General features: G+C 46.4%; 1 protein-coding gene across 4 annotated transcripts in view; it reads left to right on the top strand.

Moving 5' to 3' along the window:
- LOC109884295 (dynactin subunit 1) overlaps positions 1-18730 on the top strand; it is a 110808-nt gene that overhangs the window by 51866 nt on the left and 40212 nt on the right. For all 4 annotated transcript variants that reach the window (XM_031787635.1, XM_031787634.1, XM_031787633.1 and 1 more), the window contains 6 exons: positions 883-963; positions 5957-6073; positions 6987-7191; positions 7314-7392; positions 11061-11220; positions 17493-17597. In XM_031787635.1, coding sequence (XP_031643495.1) covers positions 883-963; positions 5957-6073; positions 6987-7191; positions 7314-7392; positions 11061-11220; positions 17493-17597 — 747 coding nt within the window. The remainder of the gene's footprint in view (positions 1-882; positions 964-5956; positions 6074-6986; positions 7192-7313; positions 7393-11060; positions 11221-17492; positions 17598-18730) is intronic.

Here is an 18730-nt window from a genome sequence, read left to right as displayed (position 1 = left end):
GTATTCTGCCACTGTGGGGTCTGTTTGTGTTTGTGAACAGATTCCCAGGACCAGCTTGCTTAGGGGACTCTTCTCCAGGTTCATCTCTCTGTAGGTGATGGCTTTGTTATGGAAGGTTTGGGAATCGCTTCCTTTTAGGTGGTTGTAGAATTTAATGGCTCTTTTCTGGATTTTGATAATTAGTGGGTATCGGCCTAATTCTGCTCTGCATGCATTATTTGGTGTTTTACGTTGTACATATAGGATATTTTTTGCAGAATTCTGCATGTAGAATCTCAATTTGGTGTTTGTCCCATTTAGTGAATTCTTGGTTGGTGAGCGGACCCCAGACCTCACAACCATAAAGGGCAATGGGCTCTATGACTGATTTAAGTATTTTTTAGCCAGATCCTAATTTGTATGTTGAAATTTATGTTCTTTTTGGTGGCATCAAAGGCCCTTCTTGCCTTGTCTCTCAGATCGTTCACAGCTTTGTGGAAGTTACCTGTGGAGCTGATGTTTAGGCCAAGGTATGTATAGTATTTTGTGTGCTCTAGGGCAACGGTGTCTAGATGGAATTTGTATTTGTGGTCCTGGTGACTGGACCTTTTTTGGAACACCATTTCTTTGTCTTACTGAGATTTACTGTCAGGGCCCAGGTCTGACAGAATCTGTGCATAAGATCTAGGTGCTGCTGTAGGCCCTCCTTGGTTGGAGACAGAAGAACCAGATCATCAGCAAACAGTAGACATTTAACTTCAGATTCTAGTAGGGTGAGGCCGGGTGCTGCGGTCTGTTCTAGTGCCCTCACCAATTCATTAATGTTGAAGAGGTCGAGGCTTAAGCTGCATCTCACCCCCCCCCCCCTCTCTCTCCCCCTCTCCCTCCCTCCCTCCCCACCAGGAGGAGGAGTCTCTGCGAGGTCAGGTGAAGGATCTGGAGGAAAAGTTAGAGACTCTGAGGATGAAGAGGACAGAGGACAAGGTACCGTTATTACAATCATGTTTATTCATATACCTAATTATGATTATTATTATGTTTATTATGATTTAGATATTGTTATTTCCGGTGGTATGCATTGAAACATGTGGCTTTTTTTTGTGCAAAATAACTATGAATTAACAGACTTGTTTTCTAATAATTGTCAACATATAACATCACTTTAAGGTGTGGGATGTTCACTTCATTTCAAGGAACCATAACAGGTATGGGGGGGAATGAGGGAGGGTTCACAGGGGTTTCTGGGTGGGGAGTGACCAATGGGTGGGTTTCTGGGTGGGAAGTGACCAATGGGTGGGTTTCTGGGTGGGGAGTGACCAATGGGTGGGTTTCTGGGTGGGGGTGACCAATGGGTGGGTTTCTGGGTAGGGAGTGACCAATGGGTGGGTTTCTGGGTGGGGAGTGACCAATGGGTAGGTTTCTGGGTGGGGAGTGACCAATGGGTGGGTTTCTGGGTGGGAAGTGACCAATGGGTGTGTTTCTGGGTGGGGAGTGACCAATGGGTGTGTTTCTGGGTGAGGGTGACCAATGGGTGGGTTTCTGGGTGGGGAGTGACCAATGGGTGGGTTTCTGGGTGGGGAGTGACCAATGGGTGGGTTTCTGGGTGGGGAGTGACCAATGGGTGGGTTTCTGGGTGGGGGTGACCAATGGGTGGGTTTCTGGGTGGGGAGTGACCAATGGGTAGGTTTCTGGGTGGGGAGTGACCAATGGGTGGGTTTCTGGATGTGGAGTGACCAATGGGTGGGTTTCTGGGTGGGGAGTGACCAATGGGTGGGTTTCTGGGTGGGGAGTGACCAATTGGTAGGTTTCTGGGTGGGGAGTGACCAATGGGTGGGTTTCTGGATGGGGAACAACCAATGGGTGGGTTTCTGGGTGGGGAACAACCAATGGGTGGGTTTCTGGGTGGGGAACAACCAATGGGTGGTTTTCTGAGTGGGGAACAACCAATGGGTGGGTTTCTGGGTGGGGAACAACCAATGGGTGGGTTTCTGGGTGGGGAACAACCAATGGGTGGGTTTCTGGGTGGGGAACAATCAATGGGTGGGTTTCTGGGTGGGGAACGACCAATGGGTGGGTTTCTGGGTGGGGAACGACCAATGGGTGGGTTTCTGGGTGGGGAACGACCAATGGGTGGGTTTCTGGGTGGGGAACAACCAATGGGTGGGTTTCTGGGTGGGGAACAACCAATGGGTGGGTTTCTGGGTGGGGAACAACCAATGGGTGGGTTTCTGGGTGGGGAACAATCAATGGGTGGGTTTCTGGGTGGGGAACAACCAATGGGTGGGTTTCTGGGTGGGGAACGACCAATGGGTGGGTTTCTGGGTGGGGAACGACCAATTGGTGGGTTTCTGGGTGGGGAGTGACCAATGGGTGGGTTTCTGGGTGGGGGTGACCAATGGGTGGGTTTCTGGGTAGGGAGTGACCAATGGGTGGGTTTCTGGGTGGGGAGTGACCAATGGGTAGGTTTCTGGGTGGGGAACAACCAATGGGTGGGTTTCTGGGTGGGGAACAACCAATGGGTGGGTTTCTGGGTGGGGAACAACCAATGGGTGGGTTTCTGGGTGGAAAACCGACCAATGGGTGGGTTTCTGGGTGGGGAACAACCAATGGGTGGTTTTCCCTGTGGCTCCTGCTTTTTATTTTACGTCCATGGCGAATTAAGTAGTTTGACAAAAAAGTGTTCAAAAGTATGTAACAAGTCTTTAAAATATAGCTAGCTAATATATCATTTTTATTTTCTAGAAACATAGCTAACATTCGCTATACTGCAGTGATGATGGTGGGAGTTAGCTAGCTAGCTTCGACCCAGAAATGTCAATTTAGCGATCTACTGTGCGTGTACTACTGTCATGCCATCAAAAATTCTACGTACACAGATAAGAATCAAATTTATCAAATTGAATTTATTTATAAAGCCCTTCTTACATCAGCTGATATCCCAAAGTGCTGTTCAGAAACCCAGCCTAAATCCCCCAAACAGCAAGCAATTAACAGACAATTACCTTCAAGTAGATCGTTTTGATTTTACTTATCTCATCATCTCTTGCTCAATTGGGTAGCTAATTCCAGAGATTTGATTGATGGAACAATCGAGCCAATGGTTAAGCGGCTGTGGTTGTAGCAGAGAGAACTGATTGGTTAGGAGTAAAAGGTCCTGTCCCCAGAGCTGCTCAAATTAAATTTTTACTTGCAAATCTCTCTCCACAAACTTACAAAACTTTCTACAAGTTTACCAATCTCTTGGTAACGTGACAATAGTGACAGAACTTAAGAATCTAAATCTACAAGTGTATTTTTCACAGCAGAATATTATATTATTATTATTATTATTATTATTATTATTATTATTATTATATATTCATACTTGTAACAATTCTGAAAATAAATTTTCCAAAACTTGTTGAATTTATTCAGATGTCAAGTTACAAGTTTCCGACTGTTGTTAAATCTTTCACACGTCATGATACCAGCTTGCGAAATTAAGTGACACCTTAGCGAATTGTACTTGCAACCAGGAATCTCAATTGTGCAAACACAAAATTCAAAAAACAAACACAAAGTTCTGTCATCGTTATAATGCCATAGCTCTCCAGCAAATACTCTCTGATTACAACATCATGGATGCCTGGGCGAGCACATAATCCTACAACACAAAAAGTTATACTCAAACAGGCATAAATCATTCTCATTCATTCATACTATTATCTTTCATCAAGAAAATAGAAATGAGACAAATTAGCTTGTCTGACCACCACTCTGACTACTGCCAACTACACATTTACAGAATCTCCTAAAAGAACCACAAGATGGTGTTTCAATGTTTCATTCCTACAAAATACTACATTCTGTGATCAATCTGAAATTTAACTAAATTAATTCATAATAATTGAATCTGAACAACACTGAACTGGAACAGAAGTTGGAAAAATATGACCTTGGCATCCCGTAATCCAAACCATCAACATATATATTTTAAGTTTGTCCACAGACTGTATTAAACATCAAGGTAGCCTTTTTTAAATTGGTCCCAACTCCCAACTGTTCACTGTGTCCTATAAATCAGGTGGGGTTTATCTTTGCATTTATTTGATATATACAGTGCCTTGCGAAAGTATTCGGCCCCCTTGAACTTTGCGACCTTTTGCCACATTTCAGGCTTCAAACATAAAAATATAAAACTGTATTTTTTTGTGAAGAATCAACAACAAGTGGGACACAATCATGAAGTGGAACGACATTTATTGGATATTTCAAACTTTTTTAACAAATCAAAAACTGAAAAATTGGGCGTGTAAAATTATTCAGCCCCCTTAAGTTAATACTTTGTAGCGCCACCTTTTGCTGCGATTACAGCTGTAAGTCGCTTGGGGTATGTCTCTATCAGTTTTGCACATCGAGAGACTGACATTTTTTCACATTCCTCCTTGCAAAACAGCTCGAGCTCAGTGAGGTTGGATGGAGAGCATTTGTGAACAGCAGTTTTCAGTTCTTTCCACAGATTCTCGATTGGATTCAGGTCTGGACTTTGACTTGGCCATTCTAACACCTGGATATGTTTATTTTTGAACCATTCCATTGTAGATTTTGCTTTATGTTTTGGATCATTGTCTTGTTGGAAGACAAATCTCCGTCCCAGTCTCAGGTCTTTTGCAGACTCCATCAGGTTTTCTTCCAGAATGGTCCTGTATTTGGCTCCATCCATCTTCCCATCAATTTTAACCATCTTCCCTGTCCCTGCTGAAGAAAAGCAGGCCCAAACCACGATGCTGCCACCACCATGTTTGACAGTGGGGATGGTGTGTTCAGGGTGATGGGCTGTGTTGCTTTTACGCCAAACATAACATTTTGCATTGTTGCCAAAAAGTTCAATTTTGGTTTCATCTGACCAGAGCACCTTCTTCCACATGTTTGGTGTGTCTCCCAGGTGGCTTGTGGCAAACTTTAAACGACACTTTTTATGGATATCTTTAAGAAATGGCTTTCTTCTTGCCACTCTTCCATAAAGGCCAGATTTGTGCAATATACGACTGATTGTTGTCCTATGGACAGAGTCTCCCACCTCAGCTGTAGATCTCTGCAGTTCATCCAGAGTGATCATGGGCCTCTTGGCTGCATTTCTGATCAGTCTTCTCCTTGTATGAGCTGAAAGTTTAGAGGGACGGCCAGGTCTTGGTAGATTTTCAGTGGTCTGATACTCCTTCCATTTCAATATTATCGCTTGCACAGTGCTCCTTGGGATGTTTAAAGCTTGGGAAATCTTTTTGTATCCAAATGTATCCAAATCCACAACAGTATCTCGGACCTGCCTGGTGTGTTCCTTGTTCTTCATGATGCTCTCTGCGCTTTTAACGGACCTCTGAGACTATCACAGACTATCACAGTGCAGGTGCATTTATACGGAGACTTGATTACACACAGGTGGATTGTATTTATCATCATCATTAGTCATTTAGGTCAACATTGGATCATTCAGAGATCCTCACTGAACTTCTGGAGAGAGTTTGCTGCACTGAAAGTAAAGGGGCTGAATAATTTTGCAGGCCCAATTTTTCAGTTTTTGATTTGTTAAAAAAGTTTGAAATGTCCAATAAATGTCGTTCCACTTCATGATTTTGTCCCACTCGTTGTTGAACCTTCACAAAAAAATACAGTTTTATATCTTTATGTTTGAAGCCTGAAATGTGGCAAAAGGTTGCAAAGTTCAAGGGGGCCGAATACTTTCGCAAGGCACTGTATATATATATATATTATTATTTTTTTTTTGTTGCCTGGGACCCGCCCTCTGAAAAAAAAATGACTAAACTAAATTGGTCGGTTAAGAAATATGATATATTTCCTCTACAGTGGCTGTCTATGTATTAATTGTGCTATACAAATAAAGTCTATTATTATGATAATGTTGATTTAGATGATAACAATTATTGTTATTATTGTTATTATTTATAATAATTTTAATGTTATTATTGTTATGATGAAGGTCAAGCTGAAGGAGCTGGAGAAACATAAGATCCAGCTGGAGCAGCTCCAGGAATGGAAGACCAAGATGCAGGAGCAGCAGAACGACCTGACAAAACAACTCAAAGAGGCCAAGAAGGTACAGAAAGCAGTTTACCTCACCGTACCTCTCATTAATCATTAGTTTACCTCACCGTACCTCTCATTAATCAAATCAGTAGTGGACTCTATTTACCCCAGCATCATATCAGTAGTGGACTAGTTACCCCAGCATCATATCAGTAGTGGACTCTAGTTACCCCAGCATCATATCAGTAGTGGACTCTAGTTACCCCAGCATCATATCAGTAGTGGACTAGTTACCCCAGCATCATATCAGTAGTGGACTCTAGTTACCCCAGCATCATATCAGTAGTGGACTCTAGTTACCCCAGCATCATATCAGTAGTGGACTCTAGTTACCCCAGCATCATATCAGTAGTGGACTCTAGTTACCCCAGCATCATATCAGCCGTGGGCTCTAGTTACCCCAGCATCATATCAGTAGTGGACTCTAGTTACCCCAGCATCATATCAGTAGAGGACTCTAGTTATCCCAGCGTCATATCAGTAGTGGACTCTAGTTACCCCAGCATCATATCAGTAGTGGACTCTAGTTACCCCAGCATCATATCAGTAGAGGACTCTAGTTACCCCAGCATCATATCAGTAGAGGACTCTAGTTATCCCAGCGTCATATCAGTAGTGGACTCTAGTTATCCCAGCGTCATATCAGTAGTGGACTCTAGTTACCCCAGCATCATATCAGTAGTGGACTCTAGTTACCCCAGCATCATATCAGTAGTGGACTCTAGTTACCCCAGCATCATATCAGTAGAGGACTCTAGTTATCCCAGCATCATATCAGTAGTGGACTCTAGTTACCCCAGCATCATATCAGCCGTGGGCTCTAGTTACCCCAGCATCATATCAGTAGAGGACTCTAGTTATCCCAGCATCATATCAGTAGTGGACTCTTAACTGACTCTCTATCCTCCATATACTCCCACTAGGAGGCGAAGGAGGCCCAGGAGGCGAAGGAGCACTACATGGAGGAGATGGCGGACACAGCTGACGCTATAGAGATGGCCACGCTGGACAAGGAGATGGCTGAGGAGCGGGCAGAGTCCCTGCAGCAGGAGGTGGAGTCTCTGAAGGAGAAACTGGAAGAGCTCGTCATGGACCTGGAGATCCTCAAACACGAGATAGAGGAGAAAGGTAGGAGGAGACGCAGACTAGTGCGCGACGCACGCTCACACACACACACATCAAGTACACACACATCAAGTACACACACACACACACACACACACACACACACCAACTTGTTGTTTCATCAGGTTCAGACGGTGCTGCTTCCAGTTACCATGTGAAACAGCTGGAGGAGCAGAACGGCAGGCTGAAGGAAGCTCTCGTCAGGTATGTGTGTGTGTGTGTGTGTGTGTGTGTGTGTGTGTGTGTGTGTGTGTGTGTGTGTGTGTGTGTGTGTGTGTGTGTGTGTGTGTGTGTGTGTGTTTGTGTGTGTGTGTGTGTGTGTGTGTGTGTGTGAATGTGACCATGTATGTGTGTATGTATATGTGCTTACTGTATGTACACTGAACATAAATATAAACGCAACAGGTAAAGTGTTGGTCCCATGGTTCATGAGCTGAAATATAAGATCACAGAAATGTTCCATTTGCACAAAATGTTTATTTCTCTCACACATTTGTTTACATCCCTGTTAGTGAGCATTTATCCTTGGCCGCGATAATCCGTCCACCTGACCACGGTGTGGCATATCAAGAAGCTGATTAAACGGCATGATCATACATAGGTGCACCTTGTGCTGGGGACAATGCAAGGTAAAAGGCCACTCTAAAATGTGCAGTTTTGTCACACAACACAATGCCACAGATGTCTCAAGTTTTGAGGGAGCGTGCAATTGGCATGCTGACTGCAGGAAAGTCCACCACAGCTGTTGCCAGATAATTGAATGTTAATTTCTCTACCATAAGCCGCCTCCAACGTCATTTTAGATAATTTGGCAGTATGTCCAAACGGCCTCACAACCTCAGACCACGTGTAACCACGCCAACCCAGGACCTCCACATACATCTTCTGCACTTGCGGGGTCAGCTGAGACCAGACACTTGGACAGCTGATGAAACTGAGGAGCATTTATGTCTGTAATAAAGCCTTTGTGTGGGGAAAAACTCATTCTGATTGGCTGGGCCTGGCTCCCCTGTGGGTGGGCCTGCCTCCCAAGTGGGTGGGGCCTAATTCATATATTTTATTATATTCTAGTGGTTAGAGTGTAGGGGAGGAAGGTAGTCTGGTGGTTAGAGTGTAGGGGCGGCAGGTAGTCTAGTGGTTAGAGTGTAGGGGAGGCAGGTAGTCTAGTGGTTAGAGCTGCGCCAGGTAGTCTAGTGGTTAGAGCTGCGGCAGGTAATCTAGTGGTTAGAGCTGCGGCAGGTAGTCTAGTGGTTAGAGCTGCGGCAGGTAGTCTAGTGGTTAGAGCTGCGGCAGGTAGTCTAGTGGTTAGAGGGGCGGCAGGTAGTCTAGTGGTTAGAGTGTAGGGGCGGCAGGTAGTCTAGTGGTTAGAGTGTAGGGGAGGCAGGTAGTCTAGTGGTTAGAGTGTAGAGGAGGTAGGTAGGCTAGTGGTTAGAGTGTAGGGGCGGCAGGTAGCCTAGTGGTTAGAGTGTAGGGGAGGCAGGTAGCCTAGTGGTTAGAGTGTAGGGGTGCGGCAGGTAGCCTAGTGGTTAGAGTGTAGGGGTGCGGCAGGGAGCCTAGTGGTTAGAGTGTAGGGGTGCGGCAGGTAGCCTAGTGGTTAGAGTGTAGGGGGCGGCAGGTAGCCTAGTGGTTATAGTGTAAGGGGGCAGGTAGCCTAGTGGTTATAGTGTAGGGGGGCAGGTAGCCTAGTGGTTAGAGTGTAGGGGGGCAGGTAGCCTAGTGGTTATAGTGTAGGGGGGCAGGTAGCCTAGTGGTTAGAGTGTAGGGGGGCAGGTAGCCTAGTGGTTAGAGTGTAGGGGAGGCAGGTAGCCTAGTGGTTAGAGTGTAGGGGAGGCAGGTAGCCTAGTGGTTAGAGTGTAGAGGTGGCAGGTAGCCTAGTGGTTAGAGTGTAGGGGCGGCAGGTAGCCTAGTGGTTAGAGTGTAGGGGAGGCAGGTAGTCTAGTGGTTAGAGTGTAGAGGAGGTAGGTAGCCTAGTGGTTAGAGTGTAGGGGTGCGGCAGGTAGCCTAGTGGTTAGAGTGTAGGGGTGCGGCAGGTAGCCTAGTGGTTAGAGTGTAGGGGGGTAGGTAGCCTAGTGGTTAGAGTGTAGGGGTGCGGCAGGTAGCCTAGTGGTTAGAGTGTAGAGGTGGCAGGTAGCCTAGTGGTTAGAGTGTAGGGGCGGCAGGTAGCCTAGTGGTTAGAGTGTAGGGGCGGCAGGTAGCCTAGTGGTTAGAGTGTAGGGGCGGCAGGTAGCCTAGTGGTTACAGTGTAGGGGGGCAGGTAGCCTAGTGGTTAGAGTGTAGGGGGGCAGGTAGCCTAGTGGTTAGAGTGTAGAGGTGGCAGGTAGCCTAGTGGTTAGAGTGTAGGGGCGGCAGGTAGACTAGTGGTTAGAGTGTAGGGGCGGCAGGTAGCCTAGTGGTTACAGTGTAGGGGGGCAGGTAGCCTAGTGGTTAGAGTGTAGGGGGGCAGGTAGCCTAGTGGTTACAGTGTAGGGGGGCAGGTAGCCTAGTGGTTAGAGTGTAGAGGTGGCAGGTAGCCTAGTGGTTAGAGTGTAGGGGCGGCAGGTAGACTAGTGGTTAGAGTGTAGGGGCGGCAGGTAGCCTAGTGGTTACAGTGTAGAGGTGGCAGGTAGCCTAGTGGTTAGAGTGTAGGGGCGGCAGGTAGCCTAGTGGTTAGAGTGTAGGGGAGGCAGGTAGTCTAGTGGTTAGAGTGTATAGCAGGTAGGTAGCCTAGTGGTTAGAGTGTAGGGGTGCGGCAGGTAGCCTAGTGGTTAGAGTGTAGGGGTGCGGCAGGTAGCCTAGTGGTTAGAGTGTAGGGGGGTAGGTAGCCTAGTGGTTAGAGTGTAGGGGTGCGGCAGGTAGCCTAGTGGTTAGAGTGTAGAGGTGGCAGGTAGCCTAGTGGTTAGAGTGTAGGGGCGGCAGGTAGCCTAGTGGTTAGAGTGTAGGGGCGGCAGGTAGCCTAGTGGTTAGAGTGTAGGGGCGGCAGGTAGCCTAGTGGTTACAGTGTAGGGGGGCAGGTAGCCTAGTGGTTAGAGTGTAGGGGGGCAGGTAGCCTAGTGGTTAGAGTGTAGAGGTGGCAGGTAGCCTAGTGGTTAGAGTGTAGGGGCGGCAGGTAGACTAGTGGTTAGAGTGTAGGGGCGGCAGGTAGCCTAGTGGTTACAGTGTAGGGGGGCAGGTAGCCTAGTGGTTAGAGTGTAGGGGGGCAGGTAGCCTAGTGGTTACAGTGTAGGGGGGCAGGTAGCCTAGTGGTTAGAGTGTAGAGGTGGCAGGTAGCCTAGTGGTTAGAGTGTAGGGGCGGCAGGTAGACTAGTGGTTAGAGTGTAGGGGCGGCAGGTAGCCTAGTGGTTACAGTGTAGGGGGGCAGGTAGCCTAGTGGTTAGAGTGTAGGGGGGCAGGTAGCCTAGTGGTTAGAGTGTAGAGGAGGCAGGTAGCCTAGTGGTTAGAGTGTAGGGGGGGCAGGTAGCCTAGTGGTTAGAGTGTAGAGGAGGCAGGTAGCCTAGTGGTTAGAGTGTAGGGGGGGCAGGTAGCCTAGTGGTTAGAGTGTAGAGGAGGCAGGTAGCCTAGTGGTTAGAGTGTAGTGGGGGAAGGTAGCCTAGTGGTTACAGTGTAGGGGGGCAGGTAGCCTAGTGGTTAGAGTGTAGGGGGGCAGGTAGCCTAGTGGTTAGAGTGTAGAGGAGGCAGGTAGCCTAGTGGCTAGAGCATTGGGCCAGTAACCAAAAGTTGCAACATCGAATCCCTAAGCTGACAAGGTAAAAATCTGTCGTTCTGCCCCCGAACAAGGCAGTTAACCCACTGTTCCTAGACCTTCACTGTAAATAAGAATTTGTTCTTAACTGACTTGCTGAGTTCAAATAAAGTTTCAATAAATAAATCAAATAAATACCTTGTCTCTGTGTCAGGATGCGTGACCTGTCTGTGTCGGAGAAGCAGGAACATGTGAAGCTCCAGAAACAGACCGAGAGGAAGAGCACAGAGCTGGACACCCTGAGGACTCAGAGAGAGAAACTCCAGGAGGAGATGAAACTGGCCGAGAGGACCATCGATGAACTCAAAGAACAGGTCAGCAAACAGCACATGGTTATACGGTTCATCTAAGTTTTCAAGGGGAATGTCACCCTGGGCTTGTTTTCCATCAGGTCTTTCTAGGACAGTGAGATGTGTTTCACACATAATTGCCCAGAAGTAAGGCAGGTCAGGGCTTCCCGAGCTGAATGATACACCCTATGACAGCATCCTGTGTGTTCATCTACATTTTCAAGGGGAATGTCACCCTGGGCTTGTTTTCCATCAGGTCTTTCAGTGAGGACAGTGAGATGTGTTTCACACATAATTGCCCAGAAGTAAGGCAGGTCAGGGCTTCCCGAGCTGAATGATACACCCTATGACAGCTTCCTGTGTGTTCATCTACATTTTCAAGGGGAATGTCACCCTGGGCTTGTTTTCCATCAGGTCTTTCAGTGAGGACAGTGAGATGTGTTTCACACATAATTGCCCAGAAGTAAGGCAGGTCAGGGCTTCCCGAGCTGAATGATACACCCTATGACAGCTTCCTGTGTGTTCATCTACGTTTTCAAGGGGAATGTCACCCTGGGCTTGTTTTCCATCAGGTCTTTAAGTGAGGACAGTGAGATGTGTTTCACACATAATTGCCCAGAAGTAAGGCAGGTCAGGGCTTCCCGAGCTGAATGATACACCCTATGACAGCTTCCTGTGTGTTCATCTACGGTTTCAAGGGGAATGTCACCCTGGGCTTGTTTTCCATCAGGTCTTTCTAGGACAGTGAGATGTGTTTCACACATAATTGCCCAGAAGTAAGGCCAGGTCAGGGCTTCCCGAGCTGAATGATACACCCTATGACAGCTTCCTGTGTGTTTGTATTTGTTTTTATTATGGATGCCCATTTAGTGTTTCTTCACAGGTGTGTTTTTACCTGCTTTTAAAAAATCTGATTCTACTGCTGAATCAGTTACCTGATGTGGAATAGAGTTCCATGTAGTCATGGCTCTATGTAGTACTGTGTTTCTCCCATAGTCTGTTCTGGACTTGGGGACTGTGAAGAGACCTCTGGTGGCATGGCTTGTGGGGTATGCATGAGTGTTTGAGCTGTGTGCCAGTAGTTTAGACAGGCACCTTGGTGCATTCAACATGTCAATATCTCTCACAAATACAAATAGTGATGAAGTCAATCTCAACTCCACTTTGAGCCTGTAGGACCTGCCTTTATGATAGTGCTTTTAAGAAGGTAGAAACTAGGGCCTGCCTTGTTGATAGTGTTGTTAAGAAGGTAGAAACTAGGGCCTGTAGGACCTGCCTTGTTGATAGTGCTGTTAAGAAGGTAGAAACTAGGGCCTGTAGGACCTGCCTTGTTGATAGTGCTGTTAAGAAGGTAGAAACTAGGGCCAGTAGGACCTGCCTTGTTGATAATGTTGTTAATTAAGAAGGCAGAGTATCGCTTTATTATGGACAGACTTCTCCCCATCTTAGCTACTGTTGTATCAATATGTTTTGACCATGACAGTTTACAATCCAGGGTTACTCCAAACAGTTTAGTCACCTCAACTTGCTCAATTTCTACATTATTTATTATAAGACTCAGTTGAGGTTTAGGGTTTAGGGAATCATTTGTCCCAAATACAATGCATTCAGTTTTCTTAAAATACATTTATGACTAACTTATTCCTTGCCACCCACTCTGAAACTAACTGCATCTCTTTGTTAAGTGTTGCAGTCATTTCAGTCTCTGTAGTAGCTGACGTGTGTAGTGGTGAGTCATCGGCATACATTGACACACTGGCTTTACTCAAAGCCAGTCTCATGTCGTTAGTAAAGATTGAAAAAAGTAAGGGGCCTAGACAGCTGCCCTGGGGAATTCCTGATTCTACTTGGATTATGTTGGAGAGGCTTCCATTAAAGAACATCCGCTGTGTTCTGTTAGACAGGTAACTATCCACATCTATCCACATTGTAGAAGGGGGTTTAGAAGGGGGTGTAGAGCCATAACACATACACTATCGTTCAAAAGTTTGGGGTCACTTAAAAATGTCCTTGTTTTTGAAAGATAAGCACATTTGTTGTCCATTAAAATAACATCAAATTGATCAGAAATACAGTGTAGACATTGTTAATGTGATAAATTACGATTGTAGCTGGAAACGGCTGATTTTTAATAGAATATCTACATAGGCGTACAGAGGCCCATTATCAGCAACCATCACTCCTGTGTTCTAATGGCACGTTGTGTTAGCTAATCCAAGTTTATCATTTTAAAAGGATAATTGATCATTAGAAAACCCTTTTGCAATGATGTTAGCACAGCTGAAAACTTAATATATTCTGAACATAAACAGCAACACCTCCACCATTGGCATTTCTGTATTTTCTGTAAATGTTATAACCTTATATTGCAACCACTGTATCATCAAGAGTATTTTCTAAGTGAGTTTCGGAGATGTCATCTGTTGCTTGCAAGTTATTAATTTCATTAAGCTTGTTAAAATGCTTTACTGGGAAGCTTAGCAGAAGTAGATATTCTCATTTTATTTATGTTAGTGCAGGGTGAGCTTCCTACACTGCATCAGTGCTAAAAGCATAACCATAAATCTGGTTCATAGGCACATGATTGCTGCATACAATAACTGTAGGATCAGCATTCAGGGTAGTTATTAAGGACCATCTTATTAAGATGGCGCCGGAGCAGAAGGCAGATGTTTTACGCCCCCAACCGATTGTGTTTCTTTGTTCGTTTATCTGCGTTGCTTGTAACTTATTTGTATACTCATTTTGTACATAATGTTGCCGCTACCGTCTCTTAAGACTGAAAATAACTTCTAGACATCAGGACTGCGATTACTCACCACGGACTAGCAGAATCCTTTTTCTTCTTTCACGACTCTGACGAGCCCGAGGCGGAGGATATACGGCTCCCTCGGGGACAGGCCCCGACCCCAGTGGTCTGCGTGAAGAGGAGGCGGAGAAAGAGACGCCGGAGAGCGGGCTGCCTTCTAAGAAGTCAGAGGCGATCGAATAAACCCTACTTCCCTCAATTCTGCTAGCAAACATGCAATCTTTGGACAATACAATCGTCGAGTTATGGGGAAGATTAAACTACCAACGGGAGATTAAAAACTGTAACGTCTTATGTCTCACGGAGTCGTAGCTGAACGAAGACAATATCAACATACAGCTGGCTGGTTATACGATGTACCGGCAGAATAGAACAGCAGCGTCTGGTAAGACAAGGGGCGGCGGACTATGTATTTTTGTAAATAACAGCTATTGCTCGCCTGAGGTCGAGTATATTATGATAAGCTGTAGACAACACTACCTACCGAGAGAGTGCTCATCTGTATTCTTCGTAGTTGTTTACATACCACCTCAGTCTGACGTTGGCACTAAGACAGCATTGAATGAGCTGTATTCCGCCATAAGCAAACAAGAAAATGCTCATCCAGAGGTAGCGCCCCTAGTGGCCGGGGACTTTAATGCAGGGAAACTTAAGTCCTTTGAGGAGTACACCACATCTGTCATTGGCTTCATCAATAAGTGCATCGATGATGTCATCCCCACAGTGACCGTACGTACATACCCCAACCAGAAGCCATGGATTACAGGCAACATCCACACTGAGCTAAAGGCTAGAACTTCCGCTTTCAAGGAGCGGGACTCTAACCCGGAAGCTTATAAGTAATCCCGCTACGCCCTCAGACGAACCATCAAACAGGCAAAGCATCAATACAGGACTAAGCTCGAGTCATACTACACTGGCTCTGATGCTAGTCAGATGTGGCAGGGATTGCAAACCATTACAGACTACAAAGGGAAGCACAGCCGAGAGCTGCCCAGTGACACGAGCCTACCTAATAACACTGAAATGTGCATGAGAGCACCAGCTGTTCCGGACTACTGTGTGATCACGCTCTCCGCAGCTGATGTGAGTAAGACCTTTAGACAGGTCAGCAGGGCCAGACAGATTACCAGGACGTGTAGTCTGAGCATGTGCTGACCAACTAGCAAGTGTCTTCACTGACATTTTCAACCTCTCTCTGTCCGAGTCTGTAATACCAACATGTTTTAAGCATACCACCATAGTGCCTGTGCCCAAGAACACTAAGCTAACCTGCCTAAACGACTACCGACCCGTAGCACTCACGTCTGTAGCCAGGAAGTGCTTTGAAAGGCTGGTCATGGCTCACATCAACACCATCATCCCAGAAACCCTAGACCCACTACAATTTGCATACTGTCCCAACAGATCCACAGATGATGCAATCACTATTGCACTCTCTACACACACCCTTTCCCACCTGGACAAAAGGAACACCTGTGTGAGAATACTATTCATTGACTACAGCTCAGCGTTCAACACCATAGTGCCCTCATAGTTCATCACTAAGCTAAGGACCCTGGGACTAAACACCTCCCTCTGCATCCTGGACTTCCTGACGGGCTGCCCACAGGTGATAAGGGTAGGTAACAACACATCCGCCAAGCTGATCCTCAACACGGGGTCCCCTCAGGGGTGCGTGCTCAGTCCCCTCCTCTACTCCCTGTTCACCCATGACTGCACGGCCAAGCACGACTCCAACATCATCACTCAATTTGCTCATGACACAACAGTGGTAGGCCTGATCACTGACAACAACGAGACAGCCTATAGTTTAAGTTTATAAGACTGCTGAACGTCTAGTCAAATGGCTACCCAGACTATTTGCATTGCCCCCCCCTCCCCCTCCACACCAACACTCTCTGTTGTCATCTATGCATAGTCACTTTAATTAACTCTACCAACATGTACATACTACCTCAACTAACCGGTGCACATTGACTCTGTACCGGCACCCCCTTGTATATGTTGTTATTTTTTTACTGCCTCTCTTTAATTACTTGTTACTTTTCTCTCTTATTCTTATCCGTATTGTTTTTAAACTGCACTGTCTGTTAAGGGCTCGTAAGTAAGAAGTGTACCTATGATGAAAATTACAGGCCTCTCTCATCTTTTTTTAGTGGGAGAACTTGCACAATTGCCCAATTACAAATACTTTTTTTGTCACACTGTACATCTAGGTTATGTTGAACGGATGTGATGAGTGGCAACGCGCATGCCCCGCCCACCTGAGTATCTTGTCTTCTTCACAGTGGCCTTTATGATGTGATGATGAGTGGCAACGCGCATGCCCCGCCCACTAAGCAGAGCAGAGTTGAGCAGTCTAAATGTTTATGTTACAAACTCTTAACACGGCTGCTGGTGAGGGAATAAGAATAATTGTAGTTCCTGATGGCTGTGTTGATGGGGATGATTGTTGTGTTGATGGGGATGATTGTTGTGTTGATGGGGATGATTGTTGTGTTCTACACCTGCATTGCTTGCTGTTTGGGGTTTTAGGCTGGGTTTCTGTACAGCACTTTGAGATATCAGCTGATGTACGAAGGGCTATATAAATAAATTTGATTTGATTTGATTTGATTTGTGTTGATGGGGATGATTGTTGTGTTGATGGGGATGATAGCTGTGATATGTGTTCCAGGTAGATGGGGCTGATGGCTGTGTTGATGGGGCTGATGGCTGTGTTGATGGGGCTGATGGCTGTGTTGATGGGGATGATGGCTGTGTTGATGGGGCTGATGGCTGTGTTGATGGGGCTGATGGCTGTGTTGATGGGGATGATGGCTGTGATATGTGTTCCAGGTGGATGGGGCTGATGGCTGTGTTGATGGGTAGATGGTTGTGTTGATGGGGCTGATTGCTGTGTTGATGGGGATGATGGCTGTGTTGATGGGGCTGATGGCTGTGTTGATGGGGATGATGGCTGTGTTGATGGGGCTGATGGCTGTGATATGTGTTCCAGGTGGATGGGGCTGATGGCTGTGGTCTGTGTTCCAGGTGGATGGGGCTGATGGTTTTGTTGATGGGGATGATGGCTGTGATGATGGGGCTGATGGTTGTGTTGATGGGGATGATGGCTGTGATGATGGGGCTGATGGTTGTGTTGATGGGGATGATGGCTGTGTTGATGGGGCTGATGGCTGTGATATGTGTTCCAGGTGGATGGGGCTGATGGTTGTGTTGATGGTTGTGATGGCTGTGTTGATGGAGCTGATGGCTGTGTTGATGGGGCTGATGGTTGTGTTGATGGGGCTGATGGTTGTGTTGATGGGGATGATGGTTATGTTGTGGTCTGTGTTCTAGGTGAATGGGGCTGATGGCTGTGTTGATGGGGATGATGGCTGTGTTGATGGGGATGATGGCTGTGTTGATGGGGCTGATGGCTGTGTTGATGGGGCTGATGGCTGTGTTGATGGGGCTGATGGCTGTGTTGTGATCTGTGTTCCAGGTGGATGGGGCACTAGGAGCTGAGGAGATGGTGGAGACTCTGACAGAGAGGAATCTAGACCTGGAGGAGAAAGTCAGAGAGCTGAGAGAGACCGTCGTTGATCTGGTGAGACAGATATACCACAGACAAACTGGCACAGACACACCACAGACCAACTAGGACAGACACACCACAGACCAACTAGGACAGACACAGACCAACTAGGACAGACACACCAAAGACCAACTGGGACAGACACACCACAGACCAACTGGGACAGACACACCACAGACCAACTAGGACTGACACAGACCAACTAGGACAGACACACCACAGACTAACTGGGACAGACACACCACAGACCAACTAGGACAGACACAGACCAACTAGTACAGACACACCACAGACCAACTAGGACAGACACAGACCAACTAGGACAGACACAGACCAACTAGGACAGGCACAGACCAACTAGGACAGACACACCACAGACCAACTAGGACAGACACAGACCAACTAGGACAGACACAGACCAACTAGGACAGGCACAGACCAACTAGGACAGGCACAGACCAACTAGGACAGACACACCACAGACCAACTAGGACAGACACAGACCAACTAGGACAGACACAGACCAACTAGGACAGGCACAGACCAACTAGGACAGACACACCACAGACCAACTAGGACAGACACAGACCAACTAGGACAGACACAGACCAACTAGGACAGGCACAGACCAACTAGGACAGGCATGGTTGGGGGTCAATTCCATTTCAATTCCAGTCAATTCAGGAAGTACACTGAAATTCAAATCATCTTCAATGCTGTAAGGTCTACTACACCTGTTGCTTTTCAACGGGGTAAAATGTGGAGTTTAATTAGAATTTGCTTTACTTCCTAGACATTTTAGATAAACATTGTATTTCTGTGTTCTGAATTTCACTACACCTGAATACAACAGGTGTAGTAGACCTCACAGTGAAATGCTGAATACAACAGGTGTAGTAGACCTCACAGTGAAATGCTGAATACAACAGGTGTAGTAGACCTTACAGTGAAATGCTGAATACAACAGGTGTAGTAGACCTGACAGTGAAATGCTGAATACAACAGGTGTAGTAGACCTTACAGTGAAATGCTGAATACAACATGTGTAGTAGACCTTACAGTGAAATGCTGAATACAACAGGTGTAGTAGACCTTACAGTGAAATGCTGAATACAACAGGTGTAGTTGACCTCACAGTGAAATGC

The sequence above is a fragment of the Oncorhynchus kisutch genome, linkage group LG14, assembly GCF_002021735.2.
Source record: "Oncorhynchus kisutch isolate 150728-3 linkage group LG14, Okis_V2, whole genome shotgun sequence".
NCBI classification, from domain to species: Eukaryota; Metazoa; Chordata; class Actinopteri; order Salmoniformes; family Salmonidae; genus Oncorhynchus; species Oncorhynchus kisutch.
Note: the sequence above shows the minus strand (reverse complement) of the source record. Positions and strands in the feature narration are given on the sequence as shown.